The following is a 20,896-nucleotide window of genomic DNA, read 5'->3' as shown; positions in this document are numbered from 1 at the left end:
TAGAATAACCTTTTTCTCTGGAAACCTGTGAACTATAGCATTCTACAGACACTGTAGAAACTGAGGTCTGACTCATTAACCTGTCCAAGGATGGTCAATGCTTAAAAAAAAGGTGCACATAAAAATATTTGAACTTAAATTCCTCCTGAAGCCTACGTAAGACATTATTTACCTTCGCTAAGTTAGTGCAGAAGTTCTTTTGTTTTTAAATTCCTGAGAAGAGTTGTGGGAAGCCTCTTCCAGAAGGTAATTAGAAAATGTTAAATATTCTTTGGACCTGAGTCACATGCAGTTGCGTTAAAAATGTATTACTAGTGTGTGTGGTATATACACACACCAGTACCCATTAAAAAATTATTATTGTTTTAGACAGGGTGTCACTCTGTCACCCAGGCTGGAGTGCAGTGTAACAATCACGGTTCACTGCAGCCTTAAACTTTCCAGCTTAAGTGATCTTCCCACATCAGCCTCCCAAGTAGCTGGGACTATAAGCATGAGTGAAACCACACCTGCTAATTTTATTTTTTGTAGAGACAGGGTCTCACTATGTTGCCCAGACTGGTCTCGAACTCCTGGGCTCAAGTGATTCTACTGCCTCAGTTTCCCAAAGTGTTGGGATTACAGATGTGAACCACTGCACCTGGTCCATTAAAAAATTATACCAAATATACCATATATGTATACACATACTTCACATATATAAAGGTAATCTAGTAACATTTATCACCAACATATGCAAATGAAAAACATAAGACTGAATGACTGCACATAGAAATATATTAAGTATTTTATCCCAAATTTAGTTCAAACATGATCTGGAAACACAAAAGTGAACTCAAAACCAAGGCAGGCGACAATTAATTCCATACCTAATAATCCAGTGTCTATAACATCTTCATTTTTCAAATTGTCAGCATGCAACTCTGCAAATACAAAGAGGGACTTAGGTAGGAAAGTAATATTGTAATTTGAAAAGTACCTCAAGGGCTGTGAAGGCACTGAGAAGCTGTGGAAAGTACTCTGGAGTCACATAAAGAACTGGGTTCAAATTCTGATTCAATTTACCAACTATATGACCTTCAGCAAGCAAGTGAATGTGTTGACCACTAAGGAAGCCAACAGCCATATACTGTACATAGAATGAGAGTACTGTTTATTCCCGAAGGTAGTTGTAAACACTAAAGGGCATACTAGGCAGAGTTCAGTTCCTTTCTCCATTCTTCAAAATAAGCACGGTACAATGTCCTCTGCAATGGAATTCCACTTATCATGGTTTTGTGACTTTATGATACAAAGGCAAGGTCTCCGAGCAAAAGAGAAACAAACCACCTAGGAGACAAAACTATCAGGATTGCAAAAAAAGGTAAAAAACGGCGGAGGGGAATGATAAAGAAATGAAACATTGGCAGTCAACCATTTAAGACTGACAGTTTGCATTTTATGCACATTCACAGCTTACTATTTTATGAAGAGGTAAAACCTACATCAACTGGCCAATGTGTCTCCTGTATGAAAATCAAGCATTGTAAGGTTTCAGATGCCATGCCATCTGCAGCCCACTAAACTCTGGGAAGCAATGAAGACAAATAAAAAATGGAGTTAAATAGATTTAATTATATTTAATGAGGTACAAATATAACACTTCATTGACAATGTTTTGGGTGCTTTTCATACAAGAAAGTTCTTTTGTTTTTTTTTTCAGTAACGTGGCAAACGTCACAAACTAGTAAGAATGGAAATTTAAACTTAACTCTGCTTCCTTCCACTATAACATACACTAGCCAACTAAATTATACAACCGTACGCCTTGCAATAAACTTTCAACCGGCCAGTATTTCAACCTTTATTATTTTCCTCTAATAAAATTATCAGAGGAAGAGTGGACTATACTTCCTGCAACAGAACTCTGTGCACTACACCTGGACACAAACTTAAAAACTGAAAGGCTAATTATTTTACGTATAAAAGTAGAAATTTGGACTGTGCGATAAAAATCTTTGTCCCTCAGGATTCTGTGTAGAGGAATTGGTGGACAGCACATCTTTATTTGTGGATGAAGGCCACTGAACATAGATAGCCTATTTTAATTATATGCACTTTTCACAGTCTCCTTTTAATGGTGGGTGTTCCGCCTTTTGTTTAATCTTGACAGTATTTCATCCCCCGTGTTTAAGGACTTGAAGATATTTCTTCAAGAGTACCCATTTAATCAAAAGATCCTTTTTAAAAATGGGTCTCCTGATCACGGATCAGGACGCTCCACTTACAAAAGGGCTGGAAAGCAAAGTAAGATGCAAATGAGGACTCTGGGTGAAAGCAGCTGCCACCCTGCGGGCTTAGGCAGCACGAAGGGAGAAGGGTGGTGGCAAGAGCCACACCCTGACTCAACTTTACTCTGGACAGACTTTCAAGGCCTCGGCTTCAATACCTTTAACGATCAAGTAGGCGATGGCGAGGAGGAAGGCGAGAAGGATGGCGAAGAGCAGCGAGCAGAGAATAGAAAGGACCTGGACCGGCCACCGCCGAGGCTGGGTTCTGCTGCCCGCGGCCGCGGGAAAGATACCATTGCGCTTATCTGGCAGGACAGGCGACCCGTCCCCGTCCGGCGGGAGCAGCGAGCCCTTTCTGGGCTCTGACCACGCCCCAGCCGAGAACTCCGCCCGCAGGTCGCGGGCCACTTGGTCGCATCCCTCCTCCTCGTCGACTTCGCCTTCACCCCAACTGTCCCCCTGAGTAAAGGAGGAATATGTTGGCCTAGCCACAGGGCCCGGGGTCCCGGGACGGCGGCGCCGCAGAGCCGACCGCCACCCGCTCTCCGCTAACGACATGGCGCGAAACACAGCGAAACCCGCGGAGTACGAGCCTCTCCCACCTGCCCCGCCCCGGGTCCGCAACAGCCAATCCACGGCCGTGGCCGCTACCACCATGCCTCAGAACCCAGGGGTAAACCACGGAGAGCAAGGTTGGGCGGCGCGTTGCAAAGGAAGGCGTAGGGCCTGAGGAGAGGTGGGATGCGCTTGGACCAGAGCTCGACCCCAGGGCTGTAGCCGGAAGGGGGAGCAGGAAAGCGCGCAGCGAGAAGTGGGCGGAGGCCGAAGGCGGCCGAGTATCCACTCCCTGCGGCGCTTCATCCCTGCCAGAGAGCTCCGCCACTGCCGCGTCACCAACGGGAGCGTGAGACCCGACAGCCCCAAAGCCATATCTTTTCGACGCCGGGTCCTAGCGCCCGCCCGCGCCTTCCGACACATTCCCGAACCTATTTGCCTTCTCCCTTCTTCCCCTCTACGCTCACACTCTTCTCCAGGTTCCCCTATTAAGAAAGGGCAGCTGTCTGCCTGGTACTCTCGCAGTGCCTTCACTGCTCACCCCATCTCCCTTTAGTGTGGTTCTCCCCACCCGTACCACAACTTCCCTCACGCTACTCGACACGCCTCCTTCCTCCTCCGCCCAGGCGCGCGCTCTCCACCTGGTGCGTACCGAGCTCGAACCCTCTCCTCGGAACCCCTCCTTTCGCCTTCCCCGCCCCCTCCCCTCCGCCTCGAGCACTGCGCGCGCGCATTCGGTCCCAGCCACCGCTAACACTAGAGGCTGCTTACCCCCGCCCCCTCCACCCTACCCCTGGCGGCCTCAGGTTTGTGGGGCGTACGTAACTCGGGCGGGGAGGGGGAAGGTGGCAGACCCCACTGCCCCACCCCTTACGGGGTGAGGCGGTCTAAGCTCGGGAAGCTGGGACACGGTTGTCTTCCCTTCCCCTGGGGAAGTTGGTAGAGTTTTCCCGACGGAGGACTCGGCGCAGAAACTTCCTCCGTCCTCCCCCCGCCCCATGCAGGCGACGCCGAGTGAGGCTGAGGCTGCGGGCGAATCGCCGCAGAGTTGCGTGTCGGCCGCGCATTCTGATTGGACAGCGGGGAAGCCCGTCAGCCTGTTGGCCTCGCTGATTCCACCCCGTAGCGCAGGGCAGCCTTTAACCTTTAGCCCCAGTGGGCGCCAGCCACTCAGATCGCTTCTTGTTGGTATGTGTAGCGGCAGTGGCCGCCGGCGGAGCAGTCTGAGCCCGACGATGAGGCCGGGGACGGGAGCTGAACGTGGAGGCCTCATGGTGAGTGAAATGGAGAGCCATCCTCCCTCGCAGGGTCCTGGGGACGGGGAGCGGAGATTGTCCGGCTCAAGCCTCTGCTCCGGCTCTTGGGTCTCTGCTGACGGCTTCCTGAGGAGACGGCCCTCGGTAAGGGATCAGTGGGGCAGGGGGAAGGCGGCACAATGAAAAACGGAGTGAGAGAAACAGGAAGCTTTCTCCGAAAGGAGAAGAAGATAAGAGTGGACGAAGGAAGAACTCGAGATGGTGGGATATGTTCTGAGGGAGAGAAGTGGAGGGTGGGGATGCACAAAGAAGGATGTGAGACCCTGGAAGTACCCCGTAGGCTTGGCCTAGACAGATGCGTGGTGAAGGTGCTGGCTCTTGGGCGGGTTGAGCGTCTTGGAGCTTTAGGCCCGATTTAGCTGGAAGGGGGAGGGAGGGGCTTGATTCTGTAAGACTTTAACAGCGGCTGCCAAAATTTGTTTTCATTACTTGTGGGGTCGTCTGCATGGGGAACTGTTAGGACAATTGACAGGAGATAATTAGCTGGTTTTAATTTAAAACATGGAACAATGGACTCATCGGTAAAGAAAGTAGTTGTCTTTTTAAATTGCGTTGAAAGGGATGAATTAGTTGTTTGCATTTAGTGTCCGTGAGTAACAGAACCTCAGTCTTTAAAAATGTATTTTTGGCAGAAGGAATTTTACCTGTCTTAAAGGTTATGTTAGGAAATAAGTTTGTTAGGAGTGAATTGTCCCTGGGTGGCACTACCGTTTGTGTTTTATAAGACTGACTTTCACCTGAGTTAATATGATAGAGCATTTTAAAGTTTAAAATCAGTAGTGTTATAAAATAACAATAGCTGGCTATTTTTTATATTTGCATGAAATAGAAGAATTGTTGTTTTCACTGTAACAGTTTTAAGTTAGTATTCAATATGTATCCTCCAAGCTTAGCAAGCCAGTTAGTAGCTGATTAAGTCAATGCTTAAAAAAAAGAGAAAACCTATGATCCAGCTGTCCAGTAATCATCTTAACTTTTCCCGTTTTGTTGCGGAATTTGCAAGCTCGTTTTAAATACTAGCAGAATGCATTTTGTTTAAAACAAGGTATAGATTAATCCAGTGACGTTATTATGCATAAGCTTAATATTAGGTTGCTTCAGATAACTGATTTGTTGAAATGAGATTTTTGAGAAGCGTTTAGTATTATTTGCTCATTTAAAAACGTTCGTTGTTTTTCAGATGGGGCACCCTGGCATGCATTATGCCCCAATGGGAATGCACCCTATGGGTCAGAGAGCGAATATGCCTCCTGTACCTCATGGAATGATGCCACAGATGATGCCCCCTATGGGAGGGCCACCAATGGGACAAGTAAGAATGCTTTTATTTTATTTTGCATTTATTTATTTGTTTTTGCCTCAGGTATTCTGTCAAGATTTCAAAATCTAGGTCAATAGTTATAGCTGTTTAAGGATTAGTTTATGCCCGAATAATTTTAAATAAGCCAAATGTTGAATCATGACTGTAACGGAAATTTGAATGTAATGAAAAAGTCTCCTGAGAAATTTACTGATTACCTCAAGACTAAGAATTTTTTTTATTATTATTTAAAAGTAAAGTGTGCGTCCAGGCTTTTATTTTTAATGATTATTTTTTCAAGCATGCCAATTGAAGTTAATGGTCTAAAAGTAAATATTATCTGATACAGCAACATAACTGATTTTGGTAGACCATGTAAATAAATAGAATCTGAAAATAGCAATTGTTTTGGTTTAGAGCGAATTTTATTCCTGAAATATCTTCCTCTGTGTGTGTTGGAGGAGAGTGAGGGAGGGTGGGGGGTTTGTGCTCTATAATTCTGATTCTTCATAGGACAGTGCCAGTAGGTACTTCATTTTCCACTTACACTATTTTTTTTTTAATGCTTATTGCTTCTACACTCCTGCTTATGAGCTGTCCCTTCCATCTCTAGCATAAATTGTAAATGGACATTTTGTAGAAGTGATTTGGATCAAAAGGTTTTAATGCTGATTCAGTGATTTCGGTAGAACTGAGTTTCTAGAGAAGCATCCAAGAAAGGTAACAGGTTCAGTTACCATGAGTAATTTTGTGCTCCATGTTAAGTTCTATATAGATCTTTAGGTGGCTGGGTTATTTCCATTTGAGTATTTCCATAAATCATCAAAAATTTAGGCTAACAAAATATTTTGGAAGCCAATTTCATGTGATCTTTTGCTAATTAGTACTGTTTGATAATTGTTTAAGCTTTCATGGTTAAAGTTATTGGTGAAATTGCAGTGGGAAAAGGAGCTTGCTATGTGTCTGTCTCTTACTTAACCTTAAGAGTAGAAGGGCTTAATGTCAAGTGATTTTCCTTTTTTTTTTTTTAATTTGGAATGTTGCCCTTAATTTTGTTTAAAAAAAAAAAAACAAAAAACCTTTATTCAAAGGCACCAGCCCCAAAAGATTCTGCTTGCAGGAGTTCTTTAAATAAAAGAGCCTTTTATTCTGTGACTTTAGAATAACACAAATTTTAAAACTCTCTAGGTGATGGAGAAACAACTTTGATTCCTCTTCTGTTTCTTTCCATCTCTAAGCAGCAAGGAGCTCTTCTTGTTTTCTTGGTAGAGCTGCTCTAACTAGATAATGAGCTTTAAAAATATTTATTCTTTAAATGCTCTGGTTCTTATTTAAAATTAGTTTCTTTCCACAGAAAGATAAAATAAAACAATTTGCTACTGCCAGATGCTTCTCTCTTTTCTGGGGCCTTCTGTTTCCATTGGGCCAATCAAGGTAAGTTTTGCAAGGGATTGACCTGCTTACCCTTGCTGTAATGGTGCTATTGCACTACCAAAACCAAGATACCAGCTAGTCATATTTCTAGTAAAAAAAAAAAAAAAAAAAAAAAAAAAAAAAAATGCAGATTTTATTTTTTAAAAGTACTTTCATGTATCTCATTGACATAAGCTGGTCACAGTTTGCTTTATGGCCCTTTCTCTGTAGCTATATCAGTGACCATCTTTCTAGTAAGTTTACTTGGTATACATCCATTCAAATAACTGATTTTTTTTGTGTTGTTTCCTTCTACTTTTTCCTAGGCTAATAATACGCCATGTGCCTTTAAGTAGACCTAATTATTTAGATGTTTAGAATTCTTCTCCCTCTGAAGGCTCCTGTTAGTATAATAAATAAATGTTTTAGTAGGAGTTATGCTCTGAAAGTCCCAAAAGAATCTCCACTGTTTTTGTAAGATTTATATAATTCCCTTTTTCTAACAAATATGGGGCCCAAATCTTGGGGAAAAAAAATTCTTATTTTAGCTTTAAAACGGACTGGGAGAGCATGGATAATTTGAATTCTCAAATCGGAAATCTTACTTGAAACTCTGTAAACATTGCTTTAAAAATTAAAGGTGATAATAAATAGCACAATTGATCTTTTTCCTGCATTATTTCTTCTGCCACTCTCAGAAGTACTCAGAAGTAGTAAGTGGTCAGAAGATAATTGAGATGAAGCAGGATGTCTGTCTGTATCATTTACAGTTGTGACAGTTGGGAGGGTTCTGCCATGCAATTTTAAAAAGTCAGTTCATAAATTCTTTAGACTTTGGGACTGAAGGTTATGAAATCCTTCATGTATTGAGTGGTTTTCATGAACATCTCATGCTGGGACTAGCTAAAGACTAAAATTGGTGGCAGTCTTACTTGCCAAATAATTGTGGTCTTTGGAATGTTACCAATATGACATGAAATTATAAAACTTGTTTGTAAAATAATATGCAGACTGGATAGCTTAATGATGTACAGAAGCCAGGGTTCATAATTTCTCAAATGCATCAAGCTATTTAGCTTAAAGAAGTAGTGTGTTCAAATTTTTTTTTTTCTTATTCATGAGATGACCTAGAGTGCCATCTCATGCATTTAGGCTGACTCTTAGTAGTAATAAATATTTGATGATTATCAAATTGAGCTTAATATTCTTTCAGGTTTATTTCAGTTTTCTATCTTGTAGATTAAATTTGCCTCTTACTCTATAGAACTTTATAGGAAAGTCATAATTTTAGAGTTATAGGATCTTATAGCTGAAAGAGACCTTACAGATTGTTTAAAGCTTTAAATAATATGTGATTTAAGATGCTTTGAGGGATCACTGGTTAAAAAAAAAACCATCATGTTAGTAAAGAAAGATAAAGAATTTTCCCTGCTGAATGACAGTACTCAAAAATTTCCCATTGGGAGACGGAGGCAGGTGCATCCCTTGAGCTCAGGAGTTGGAGACCAGCCTGGGCAACATGGTGAAACCCCGTCTCTACAAAAAATATTAAAAAATTAGCTGGGTGTGGTGGAGTGCGTCTGTCGTCCCAGCTACTTGCGGGGCTGAGGCAGAAGGATTGCTTGAACCTGGGAGGTCGAGGCTGCAGTGAGCCAAGATTGCACCGTACACTCCATCCTGGGTGACAAAGTGAGACCCTATCTCAAAAAAATAAAGATTTTCTGTAGCAACTTCTATCAAAATAAAATTATGTCTGAGGCTGTCTTCTTCCTCAGTGTCCATAGTAAATAATGTTTTCATGTCTTATTCTTTTGTCTTTTCTACACAAAGGACGTGCAAGTCCTGCCATCTTTATCACAGATGATTATGCCTTTGCCCCAGAGAGTCCTGCTAGCTGGCCCTTTTTTTTCCTCCCTATTTTGAGTCTTCATTTTCCTCTATCAATGAGAAGAGTACAGTAATTGAGTTAAGGTCCCTTTCAGCTCTAACAGCCTATGATTCAGTTCAGATCATTTGATAAGAGTAGATGATATCAGATTTTATGGGAAGATATGGAAATAAAAGAACAGAAAATTCCTTTTTTGGTCTTGGGTCGGTAAACTGATAAATGAATAATTGCTTTTTACAAATGAGTTTGATTTTCTTGTTCTTATATTGAATAAGGCTGGCTCTAACAGATCTTATTTTATTTCTGTTCCTGATACCACATGAGCCCAAGTCGTCACTCTCCCATGCCTAGGTTATTCAACAGGTTTTGAGTTCAGTTGGTTTTCTTCCTTCAAGGATGCCCCCCTGCCCCCACAAATTTTAGATTTTAGCATGTGATCTCTTTGCCCTAGAATCTCCAGTGCTTTTCAGTGCCTTGTAACATAGTATCTAAATTCCACAGCTTAACTTTAAAGAACCTCCCCATAGTACATGTCAAAGCAGGATTCAAGGCTGCATGTCTTCACACTCCCTAATTTGAACTTAGGCTGGTCTTTGCAGAGTGTCTTGAGTGATTATATTAGTTCAGAACTTCAAACTTAGGCTGTTCTTACCCTCCTGCCCCCAGCTCAGTATCACTGTGAACTTTACTTTGCTTACCTATGTTGTACTATTTCAAATCCTGCCTTCTCCAAAAGTTTCTCAAAAATAACTTTTGCCAACATATACCTCCCCTTCAGATTATTAAAGAAAATATATGTAATCTACCCATAACTCTTACTGTTTCATTTATTTTGGCACTTAGTTATTGACTTGTTTCATGGTGTCTTATTTGCTTTAATTTTCCAACAAGTAATAGATTGTAAGCTCTTAGAGGGCAGGGGCTACGTTCTGTACTTTTTAAGAAGCCTATAGGTGCTGAGCACAGTTCTTGGCACATCATGGGTGCTCAGTAAAATACTTGTTGAATGAATGAAACAAATACACAGGTATTCTTTCTTGCAGTATAAGCCCATTAGTCAGTTAGTGTTAAATGTGACTGTTTCCAGTGGTTACTTGTGACTTTATGTTGTTACTACTTATTCTTGTTTTTAGTGTCTGCCTCTTTACTCTTAACTTTTTCATTGACAAAAATGGAAGATAAGATGAAATAAATAATTTTTGTTTGGAGAATAAAACTAAAATACTTGCATTTACAGTCGACCCTCTGTATCCAGAGATTCAAGCAACTGCAATGGAAAATAGTCTTTTAAAAGACCAACAACAAAAAAATACAAATTTTTAAAACTATGGTATAATAACTATATAGCATTTACATTGTATAAGGTATTGTAAGTAATGCAGAGGAAAAATGATAGAGTAGAATATAGGCCTTGCAGAGAAATTCAGTGTATTGGTACCTTAGACTTATCTGACTGATTTGACAAATTTATTTGTTGCTGTTCCTTCTGAATTACCCTTACTTTTGATTAGCTACAGGATCCATGCCATTGAATTGGGCATTAGCCAGTGACAAAAAAGAGAGAGAATTTTTGTTTTTTAGGTCATCTGCTCATAATTCTTGAATCTGGGTACATGTGGATGACTCAGGCATGTGCTTTTAAAAAATATCTTAAATCAGACCTAATATGTGTAAATTCTTGACTGAATATGGTTAGATTTTTGACAAATGTTACTAGTGAGACTATAGATACGTTTATTTTCATTATCTTTAGAGAGCAGTTCATTTAGATATGAGCTCATCCATTCACAAACTAAGTGTGGAAAGATCTAAGGAGGACCACATCAGTTGAAAAGAATGACCTGCATCCCCCCGTCCCCTTTTGAAATTCAGAAGGCATAATATTTACTAAGATACTGAGAAGTCTTGCAGAAGGCTTTTACAATTTTTACTCAGTATTTCTGTTTTATTTGACCAACTCCCCCAACCCCCCCTTCCCTAGTTTCTCTAACTCCCTGGTACCTGTTTGTTTTGCTTTATGTAGCACATTGTATGAAATTAGCATTTTGTGAGAAATGCTGAATTAGGGCCCTTTATTCTTTTAGTTTGCTTTTTAGGGGAAAAAGGCAACATCAAAATAAGTTAGTAGTAACACACATATACATAAATGAAGCAGCTTGTAGAGTGCAATGAATGTATTCATTAGTGGATCAAAAGAGGGAACAAATCAATGATTAACCTTTGATTTTTAAATTAGGCTTGTTGAATATTGATGACAAAACTAATAGTAGTATTAATAGATATTGAAGATTTGAAGCTGGGCACAGTGGCTCACACCTGTAATCCCAGCACTTTGGGAGCCCGAGGTGGATGGATCACGTTAGGTCAGGAGTTCGAGACCAGCCTGAATGACGTGATGAAACCCCGTCTCTACTAAAAATACAAAAATTAGCAGGACATGGCGGCGCACACCTGTAATCTCCGCTACTTGAGAGGCTGAGGCAGCAGAATTGCTTGAACCTGGAAGGCGGAGGTTGCAGTGACCCGAGATCGCGCTATTGCACTCCAGCCTAGGCAACAATAGCAAAACTCTGTCTCAAAAAAAAAAAAAAAAAAGATTCGGTACATGTGTGTAAACCATAGCAGTGTACTAGGGATTTTGGGGGGTTTTTTTGTTTGTTTTGAGACAGTGTGTCTGTCACCCAGACTGGAGTGCAGTGGTGCAATCTCCACTTATTGCAACCTCATCCTCCCAGGTTCTCCAAGTAGTAGGAATCACAGGTGCGTGCCACCATGTCCAGCTAGGTTTTGTATTTTTAGTAGAGTCAGGGTTTCGCCCTATTGGCCAGGCTGGTCTTGAACTCCAAGTCTCAAGTGACCCTCCCGCCTTGGCCTCCTAAAGTACTGGGATTACAGGCATGAGCTGCCTTGCCCAACCTGTTTTTAACCTAGAGAAATAGGTCTGTGTTGTGAAGGTTTATAAGTAGGATTTAATAGATTACATTCCTGTAGAAATTATTAGTCTTTCATTCTCATTTTTTTTCCTTACCTTTGTTTTTGTTTTAGTCAGTACACATTTAAGTCTCTTGGGTGTGGTACCTAGTGTACAGGTGATGTATGCCCTGCTGTCAAGGAGGTCATTCCTGAGATGCCATTCTGAACTCGTTTTTGTCTTCTAATTGCTGATTTGGTTGTTATGGTATTTCTGTACGTTTGGAAATCTAGTGACTATGAATATTTTATACAGGTTGAATATCTGTAATCTGGAAACCAGAAATGCTCCAAAATCTAAAACTTTGAGTGCCAACATGACACTCAAAATAAATGCTCATTGGAACATTACGGATTTTTTAATTAGGGATGCTCAACCAGTAGGTAAAAAGGCAAATATCTGCAAATCTGAAAAAATCCAAAACAATCTGGTCTCAAGCATTCCATATAAAGGCTACTAAACGTGTATTTGCTTTCTTTCGTTGTCTGGTCAAGTACTCGTACTTTATATATCACTTATTAAACAAGTTAGTCGTACTTAGCAGTTATTAAAAATGTGATTGTCGGAAGTAAATGTTTGGTGTCACGAAGTGAAAATAGCACTCAGGCAAAAGTTTTCTCAGTAAGGCAATTTACTTCTGTAGAAGGGTGCGTCTTGTAGACAGAGCCTTCCTGAGATGGACAAGGGAGGGGAAGGGATACTTACTTCTGAAGCAGCTGGTCCCCACTGTTGTGTCTTTCCCCTACTGGCTAGGATTGGACCGCACAATCTAAACTGACCCAGTTGGCTAATGTTTGAAATTGAACCCAGCTATCTAGGCGGGAAGGGAAAGGCTATCCATTATGGCACAAAGCATGTCTAGGCTTGTCAGGGTGCAGCAAGGGCAGAAAGTGTTGTTTACAGTAGAGGTAACTATAGAAACTAGAGAAACAACCAGAAACACTGGGAGTTAAAACCTTTTGAAGAGGAATTTATCATCTCTGTCAGTTTCACCCTCTTGATTTTATAGTTTTTTTCTCTTCAAAATGTCTCAGTATATCTTGTTCTTTTGGGTGTCTAGAGGGAAGAGTTTATCTGAATAAAGTGGAGGAGAGCTCAGGAAGGTTTTGGTGAGAGCTGTTTTTATAAGTCTGCACTAAACTACGAGTACAGCATCCTGTAAGAAAGAGCACACCTATAACGGCTGTAAGCGAAGTAAGGATTGAGGCTGTGATTCTTTTTCATTTACTGAACCACCTCTCTAGCCATCTTGAGAAAGGGTTATCGACTCCAGAATTTTTAGTTAGTTCATTGGATAAAGCAGTAAGTCCTTGTAAGGCCCTTGTTATGTTCCTAGTGAGGTCAGTGTTGTTTGGAATAAAGGTACAACAGTGAGTTTTAATCATAACACAAACACCCCCTTTTTTGACTAATACCATATCTAGGGCCATTCTGTTTTCCCAGGCCATCTGGCTAGTGGGCCCCAATTGTTCTGTTATCCCTCTGACAGCATCCCTGGTGTAATTAATAAACCGCTGCTGATTATAATAAATGTGATTTATCCAATCTACATATTTATTAGTTGTCACTCACGAAAATATTGACTCAAATCCTGCAGCTATTTGATCTCCAGTTTTTTTTGTTTTTTTGTTTTTTTTTTTGAGACGGAGTCTTGCTCTTTCCCTCAGGCTGGAGTGCCATGGCGCGATCTCGGCTCACTGCAAGCTCTGCCTCCTGGGTTCACGCCATTCTCCTGCCTCAGCCCCCCGAGTAGCTGGGACTACAGGCGCCCGCCACCACACCCGGCTAATATTTTTGTATTTTTAGTAGAGACGGGGTTTCACCGTGTTAGCCAGGATGGTGTCGATCTCCTGACCTCATGATCCGCCCACCTCAGCGTTTGATCTCGAATTTTAAATTTTTCTGGTACTCCTTGTGGGACTCCAGTTGCATCTAAATAAATGTGGGAGTTGAAATACCCATAAGGAGCTTCCCTTGCTTTACGATGTTGTTTTTTCTTTTTCTGGTGGATGAAATGCCAGGGTAAAAGGGGTAGCCAATTGGACTAGAGCACAAGTGCCGCTCCAGTTACTTGGCAGAGTGTCTAGTAGAGGTCCACCGCAATACCACCATACATCTACTCAGGGGCGAATGAGGGCTGACTGATTGGTAAGCTCTTGGAAAATTTTAAGTTCACTGCATCCTTTTAGGTCTCCAAGGAACAGAACGCTAAGTTTCCTCCCTGTCGTGAGAGACAGGAAGTGAACTTAGTGTTGGGAGATGGAAGCTGGATGGCCCTCGGGCTGACCCACAGGGTGTTGAACTCCGGGATATAGCAGAGAGAGAGCTTGACGCGACTTGTTACCCCAAGCTGCGGAATCCTGGAAAAGAGCTACCATACAGCGCATCCCTGGTCAACTGAAGGACCATCCTAGTGAAAAGGGGACAGTCTGGACCTCTGGTCTGCCTTGTGAACAAGTATAACAATTGCTTTTGTTTAAAGTGTGGACAGAATATTTGATCCATTCCAACCAGGCATTCGCACCTTGATATCCTGTCTCAGGGGCCAAAGTTTGTTTTAGGTTTTTAAGTTCTACAATAGCTACCTTGGTCTTTTCATTAGATGGAGGAGGAACAATAGTTTTGTTGTGAGGTTTTGGAAGAAGGCTTAAGGGTGTAGGCGGTAGGGGATCAATGAAGCATATTTCAAAGGATCTGATAGGTTCTGTTCCTGACACCTCAGCCCCCATACCATAAAACCGGCTTAAAGAAGTGAACTGGCTTAGGGAAGGGGAAGAACTTTGAGAGTTTGAGATAATAACCTGTATTGGATAGTACTGGTTTAGCTCACAGCTAGGGGAAGCTGTTTCTTTAGTAAAATGAATATATGGCTTTAGGAAATTACAACTACTGGTTGGGGCAGTCCATCCGTGTGTGCTCTTTAGTGGTCTACAGAACATTGGAACAACTGTGGCAATAAAAGCTGTCTTAGCAGGGTGTGGGGGACAATACTCCCAGTTGACATTGGAGTCTTTATTGAAACCTTTCCAGACTAAATGATCCTGATTCACTAATGTCCAGTCTGAGCAGAGTCAGGAAGGACAGAGGTACTTTTTTGGGGTGGAGAGCTGTCTTTGACTTGACAAGTCTCCACAGGGTATAACAAGACAAGCATCAAATGTAGTAGTTTGAGGCGAAATTGACTCGGTTATATTAATAACGAGGTGGTCAGCAATAGAGAGAGGAAAGAAGGAGTAATAGAATAGATGCAAGAGAGTTAAATTTTCCTTAGCTTTAGTTTGGTAGGGTTTTCCCCTGGGACTATGGCCCATGACTCTGGAGGGGGGGCGGCACTTTTTTGACTCGGGTGTGATGGGTCCGTCCTTTTTTTGCTGTCTGCACTGTGGTTTCAGTAGTTAAGTGCACTAGGTGTGGTCCTTTCCAGGCCAGTTTGAGCTTTTCCTCTTTCTAGTTTTTGTTGAGGATGTGATCCCCAGGCTGATGTTGATGTACTAGGAACTCCGGGGGCAGTGCCTGTGCTAGGAGACCTTTGGTTTTAAGAGAAGAGAAAGTAGAAGATAGACCAAGTATATAATTTTTAAGGAATTGGTCTTTAGTTTCAGAGGTAGGAATGTCAGCAATGGAGTGTAAATAAGGCATTCCATAGAGCATCTCATAAGGGGAAAGACCAATATCTTTCCGAGGGGCAGTTTGGATTCATAACAGGGCAACAGGAAGACGTTTGGTCCGTGGTAACCGATTCTCCAGGACCAGCTTGGTTAAGTGGTTCTTCAGAGTTTGATTCATTCTTTTTACCTTCCGTGATGAAGGTGGGTGTCAAGGAGTATGATATTCCCATCTAATGTCTATTGTTTGGAATAGCTTTTTAATGATGTATGTGCTAAAATGGGTTCCACTGTCTGAGTCAGTATTTTCTATTAACCCAAACCTGGGCACTATATTTTTAATAAAGGCTTTAACTACATTATTGGCCATTGCATTTGAAAAGGGGATAGCTTCGACCCAGTGAGTGGGGTGATCTGTCACAAGTATGTATTTTAGATGCCCTATTGGAGGCATCTCAGTGTAATCAATCTGGATACTTTGGAATGGCCTTAAGCCTGGACTGCTTCCCACAAGGGGTAATCTTTTTATAGTTTATTAGTTTTCTTACAAACTAAGCAATTGTCTGTAACCTGTTTGGCCAGGGTATAAATTTCTGTGCATCCGTAAACTCTTGAGGACTGCGTCCTCAATTGACCCCAGTGGATCTCTTGATGTAGTTGGGATAAGATTTCCCTCATAAGGGGTTTGGATGACATTTCTCTGTGGTTTGGCAACATCCATTTTCCTTCTGAATTCTCTTCAGCACCTATTTTTATTAGGGTTTTTTTTTTTTTTTCAGTAGAAGAAAAAATGGGGATCACGTTAGAACAAGGAAGGGAAGGAGTTAAGTGAAAAACAGGCATTTTAGAGGAAACGGCAGCCTGTTTGGCTATCTGATCTGTTAGGTTATTTCCTCAACTTTTCAAAAGAAAGGCTTTTCTGGTGTCTGGGGACGTGGACAATAGCTATTTCTTTTGACAACTGAAGGTTATTCAATACTTGGGTGGTATAGATCCTGATGAGCAAGGTCTTGACCTTTACTGTTAATGAGGCCTCGTTCAGTCCAAATTTTTCCAAATGTATGAGCCACTCAAAAAGGCCTACTTAGAATCGATATAGATGGTTCTTCAAGTGCTTTAAGGCTTAGCTGAGTGCAAACAGCTTGCAAGTTTGGGCAGACCAATTACTGGGCAATTTTTTTTGACTCTCTTTGAGTTTGTTTTCATCAATTACTGAATACCCATTGTGTCTTTTTCCCTCAGTCACCTGGGAGGAACCATTTATAAGTGTCGTCCTGTCCTGAAGGGAGCTTCTCCTAGGTCTGGTCAGACCTTTGTGTGGTAATCGATTAAATCTAAACATGTGTGCTTTTTTTTTAGATTTGGATCCCCTGTTAGGAAACCTGCTGGGTTAAGCAAATTATCAGTGGCTACTTTTAAATCATCTTTTTTTTTTTTTTTTTTTTTAAACAGAATAACCTTATACTTTAAGATTCTTGAGTCAGCAAGCTACCTCCCTGCTTACTGGTTTAAGATAGTTCTAACTTTAGTGAGGCGTGCTTACTGTCAAATTTTCTGCAAAGGTTAAGTTTTTGGTTTCTTGGACCAATACTGCGGTAGCTATAATGGATTGGGTGTATTGAGGCCATCCACAAGTAACTGGATCTAAGACTTTTGACAGGAAGGCCACAGGCTGCTGAGTGCCACTGTGTTCTTGAGTAAGCACTCCCAAAGCTACCCCATTATCCATGTTCACAAAATGTGGTACAGCTTTTCCAGGGAAGGTAAGGCTAAGACAGGGGTGGTTATGAGTCTTTCATTCAGCTCTTTGACCTGATCAACTTCCTTAGAAGTCCACAGATGGTCAGGCTTCCCCTGGGCAAGTTTTTGATATGAAAGTTTGCTGTGCATATGAGTCAATCTATAAGTGGCAGTATCCAGCTAACCCTAAAAATTTCCTGAGTTCTTGTTGAGTTTGAGGCAAGGGTAGGGACACAATTCTCTCAACTCCTTCAGGCCCTAGTCTGCACTTATCAAGTGGCCTAAATATTTAACTTCAGGCTCCACATACTGAAACTTTTCCTTTGAAACTCCTAAGCCCTCAAACTGCAGATGGTTAAGAATATGCGTAGAGAAGCCAGTTACTTTCTCTATATCCTCACCAGATATAAGAATATCATTGATATATTGGAGTAGGCATATTTGTTTTGGGATGACAACTTTTTATAATAATTGTTCTAAAATTTGACCAAAAAGGTTAGAGGAGTCTGTCTACCCTTAGGGTAAGACTGTCCATCAGTACTGTTGTTTCCACCCTGAATGGGGATCCTCCCACTCAAAAGCAAATATATCTTGACTATCTTCAGCCAGGGGACATGCCCAGAAAGCATCTTTTAAATCTATTACAGTAAACCATTGATGATTATATGGAATGTTGCTGAGAATCGTGTAAGGATTGGGGACAACGGGGTGGGTAGTTTGGACTATTTGGTTAATAGCTCTAAGGTGCTGTACCAGCCGGTATGACCTGTCTGATTTCTTGACTGGCAATATTGGGGTGTTATAAGGGGACGTACAGGGCTCAAAAAGCCTGTCTTTAATAAGACCTTTAATTTCAGGTTTCAACCCTATCCTGCAGTCTATGGGAATGGGGTATTGTTTTCTCCTTAGTGGGGGCATTAAGCTTGATGTGGATTGGAGAGACTTGGAGTTTCCCTGGGTTCTCCTCTTTGGACCAGGCATTAGGATTAATGTATTTTTCATCTGCAGTGATGAGTAGGTTTAATGAGGTGAGGAATCCTCTTGGGCTGACTTGTAGGCCTATGCCTAACTTCAACATTAACTCCCTCCCTAATAAGTTAGTCCCTGCCTCAAGGATTAACAAAAACTGAATATGAGCTGATCGATCCTGGTATCTGACCTCTGTGTTTTTTAAAATTTTTCTTTAAATCTTTCTCCTTTTACCTGAGACGAAAAGTTCCTCCAAAGAGTAGGCAATATTAGATGGAGGGAAACAAACAGGCACGAGTCACCCCTGAATTGACCAAAAAGGTGATAAGCTCATGCTTAGGGCCCACTTCTGAATTTATCAAGGGCTCCTGGTGGGACTCAAGATAAAAGAGACAGAGCCCCTGACCCCCCTATTCTTCCTCAAAAGTCATGAGTGGAAGGGCTTCTTTCTCCTTTTTAAATTTGGGACATCTGTCTTCAAGTGGCCTGTTCTACATTTGTAGCACCTATCTTACCCTTACCCCCTCTCGGTTCTGAGATTCTTTGACTTTGCTCCCCCATACTCTTTAGAGGGCCTGGTAAATGAGGGCCTTGGTTCTTTAAAGGAGAGTTTGGACCCTTTATGGGTTCTGGCCCCTTGAAGCTCTGTTTAGAAGTATATGGGTTTGGAGTCATCTGTTGGAAGGTGGATAATATAAGTTTTGTCTTTCGTTTTTGCCTTTCTTCATCTGTCCTCACATACACCTTTTGAGCTTTCCTGAGAAGTTCACTTAGGGGATGGTCTTCCCAGTTTTGTACTTTTGTAATTTTTTTGAGATGTCTGGTCATCTTCTAGTGACAAATTGGAGTTTTAATATTCTTTGCCCAAGGGGATCTTCTAAATTGAGGCCTGCATATTGTCTCATTTGCTCTTTCAGTCTATCTAGGAATCTCATAAGCCCTTCATCCTTTTTTTGTTGTATATCAAATGCTTTAGAGAGATTTTGGGTTCGGGTACTGATACCTGAATTCCTTTTATTATTATCTCCCTTAGGTCCTGCATGTTTTCCCAGTGAGCCAGGTTTTTATTGTCCCACTGGGGGTCTTGGGCGGGGTTTTCTGGTCCACGGTTGGAACTTTTTGACTGGGAGGACGCTCACGTTCCCAAATTACCATAGCAGCCCTACGAATCATACTCCTTTCTTTTCCTGAAGGATGTCCAAGATGTACATTAACTCTACCCAAATGTATAACCGAGGTCCTAAAAATTGATCAGTTTTAAGGGAAAGAGAGCAGGGGCCGACTCTTGAGTTGTAGAGGGGAAAGGGAAGTTCTGGATATCCTTTTTACATTGCTCTATTTCATGTTGGAGTCCCTTTAAGGAGGGGTCCTTAGGCTAATAAGGGAAAGGCTCCTGGGATGATAATTTCTAAGAGTCAGGATTGTAAGGAGGAGGAGTAACGTGAGTAGGTGAAGGATCTAGAGCGGGACCTGGGGTGGCAGCAGCTGCCTGAGGAGAGGGGTTGGGAACACTGAGCCGGGGAGGATGGTCTAGGGGATCCCATGTGCTGGAGTCTTTGAGCATTGGAACTAACTTATCTAATTTTTCCTTTTGTGATGCTAGATCAGGTTCTTTCCTAGTTGTCTCTAAGGGAAAAAGGAGGACAGGTACCTGCCTCCAATAAAGAGCATAGTCCAGTTCCTTTTGAGAAACTGGGCTTTTGTCATTGACATATTGAATCAAAAACTGACACATCGCACCCTCATTCGACCCAAACTTTGGCCAGAAGATTGAGGGTTTGAGGATGAGTCCCCGAGTCCAAATAAAACAGTAATATTTTATCATTTGTTGCTGTTTCTTAAGTTTAGTCTTCTCATTATCTTTCCAGTATTTTAATATGAGACCTAGGGGACTATCGGTGGGAATATCTTTACTGCCATCTTTATCCTTTTTACTCTGTCTTGCTTGGGGTATTTCCCATGTCAGGTCCTAGTTAGACTCAATGCCTCGTATTAGAGACTTCTTGCCTGAAAATTCTTCTCTGGAGACTTGTTAAGTCTCAGTCCCTCGTATTAGAGATTTCTTGCCTATCCTTTAGCCCCACCTCCTGGAGGCTCCTTGCACCCTTCTTTTGCTTCATCCACTCTGGCCACTTCCCTCATGCGAATTTAGGCCCCTCTTGGCATTGGCGTGCCGGTATGAGCCCCACAGCAGGATCTGCCCTAAGCTGTATGAAGTGACCACAGAACTACAGATAGGACCCCCTCACTCTGCACAGCAGTAGTGCTTAGTACCATTCACACAAGCAGCACTGAAAGCAGTAGTGCTTGTGATCATTCACACACACTTTCATCCTCCAGAATATCCCGACCACCAAGGAAATACTTTGTCACCCCTGCAACGTTTCTTACCTTGGTCTGTGTACAGAGTTACCTGGTTGTCGCGGTATGTGAGAATCCTTTCCCCAAGCTGCTGGCCTGTATCTTTCCCTGTTGCTGAGAGTCTGGGTGTATTTGTTGGTGGGTTCCAGTCTCTACACTGAGGCCACTTCAACGAGGCAGTGGGTCGCGCCTCCCCATGAGAAGTGACCAGAGACCTGTTCACCGAAGGAGAATGGGAATCCTGGGTGGGCCCCCAAATTGTTGGAAGTAAATGCTTGGTGTTGCAAAGTGAAAATATACGCAGGCAAAGGTTTTCTCAGCAAGGCAATTTACTTCTGTAGAAGGGTGCGTCTTGCGGATAGAGCAATGGCAAGAGCACACCGGACAAGGGAGGGGAAGAGGTTCTTATTCATTACACAGCTGGTCCCTACTGTTGTGTCTTTCCCCTATTTGCTAGGGTTGGACCGCACAATCTAAACTGACTCGATTGGCTAATATTTGTAATCGA

At 42.0% G+C, this 20,896-nt stretch overlaps 2 protein-coding genes across 6 annotated transcripts in view; one reads left to right on the top strand and one right to left on the bottom strand.

The window, feature by feature from the left end:
- Positions 1-3,569, bottom strand: part of ARL6IP6 (ADP ribosylation factor like GTPase 6 interacting protein 6) — a 45,410-nt gene extending 41,841 nt beyond the window's left edge. The window contains exons 1-2 of one of the 2 annotated variants that reach the window (XM_025404114.1): positions 2,429-3,569; positions 870-923 (exon numbers count right to left, since the gene is read on the bottom strand). In XM_025404114.1, coding sequence (XP_025259899.1) covers positions 870-923; positions 2,429-2,927 — 553 coding nt within the window. In that variant the 5' untranslated portion in view covers positions 2,928-3,569. Of the gene's footprint in view, positions 1-869; positions 924-1,959 lie in introns of both variants that reach the window. The other variant, XM_025404115.1, reaches the window with a different exon arrangement.
- PRPF40A (pre-mRNA processing factor 40 homolog A) overlaps positions 3,456-20,896 on the top strand; it is a 67,823-nt gene continuing 50,382 nt past the window's right edge. For 3 of the 4 annotated variants that reach the window (XM_025404112.1, XM_025404110.1, XM_025404109.1), the window contains exons 1-2: positions 3,797-4,099; positions 5,322-5,453. In XM_025404112.1, coding sequence (XP_025259897.1) covers positions 3,824-4,099; positions 5,322-5,453 — 408 coding nt within the window. In that variant the 5' untranslated portion in view covers positions 3,797-3,823. Of the gene's footprint in view, positions 3,632-3,796; positions 4,100-5,321; positions 5,454-20,896 lie in introns of those variants that run through there. The other variant, XM_025404113.1, reaches the window with a different exon arrangement.

The sequence above is a fragment of the Theropithecus gelada genome, chromosome 12, assembly GCF_003255815.1.
Source record: "Theropithecus gelada isolate Dixy chromosome 12, Tgel_1.0, whole genome shotgun sequence".
In the NCBI taxonomy this organism is placed as follows: Eukaryota; Metazoa; Chordata; class Mammalia; order Primates; family Cercopithecidae; genus Theropithecus; species Theropithecus gelada.
Note: the sequence above shows the minus strand (reverse complement) of the source record. Positions and strands in the feature narration are given on the sequence as shown.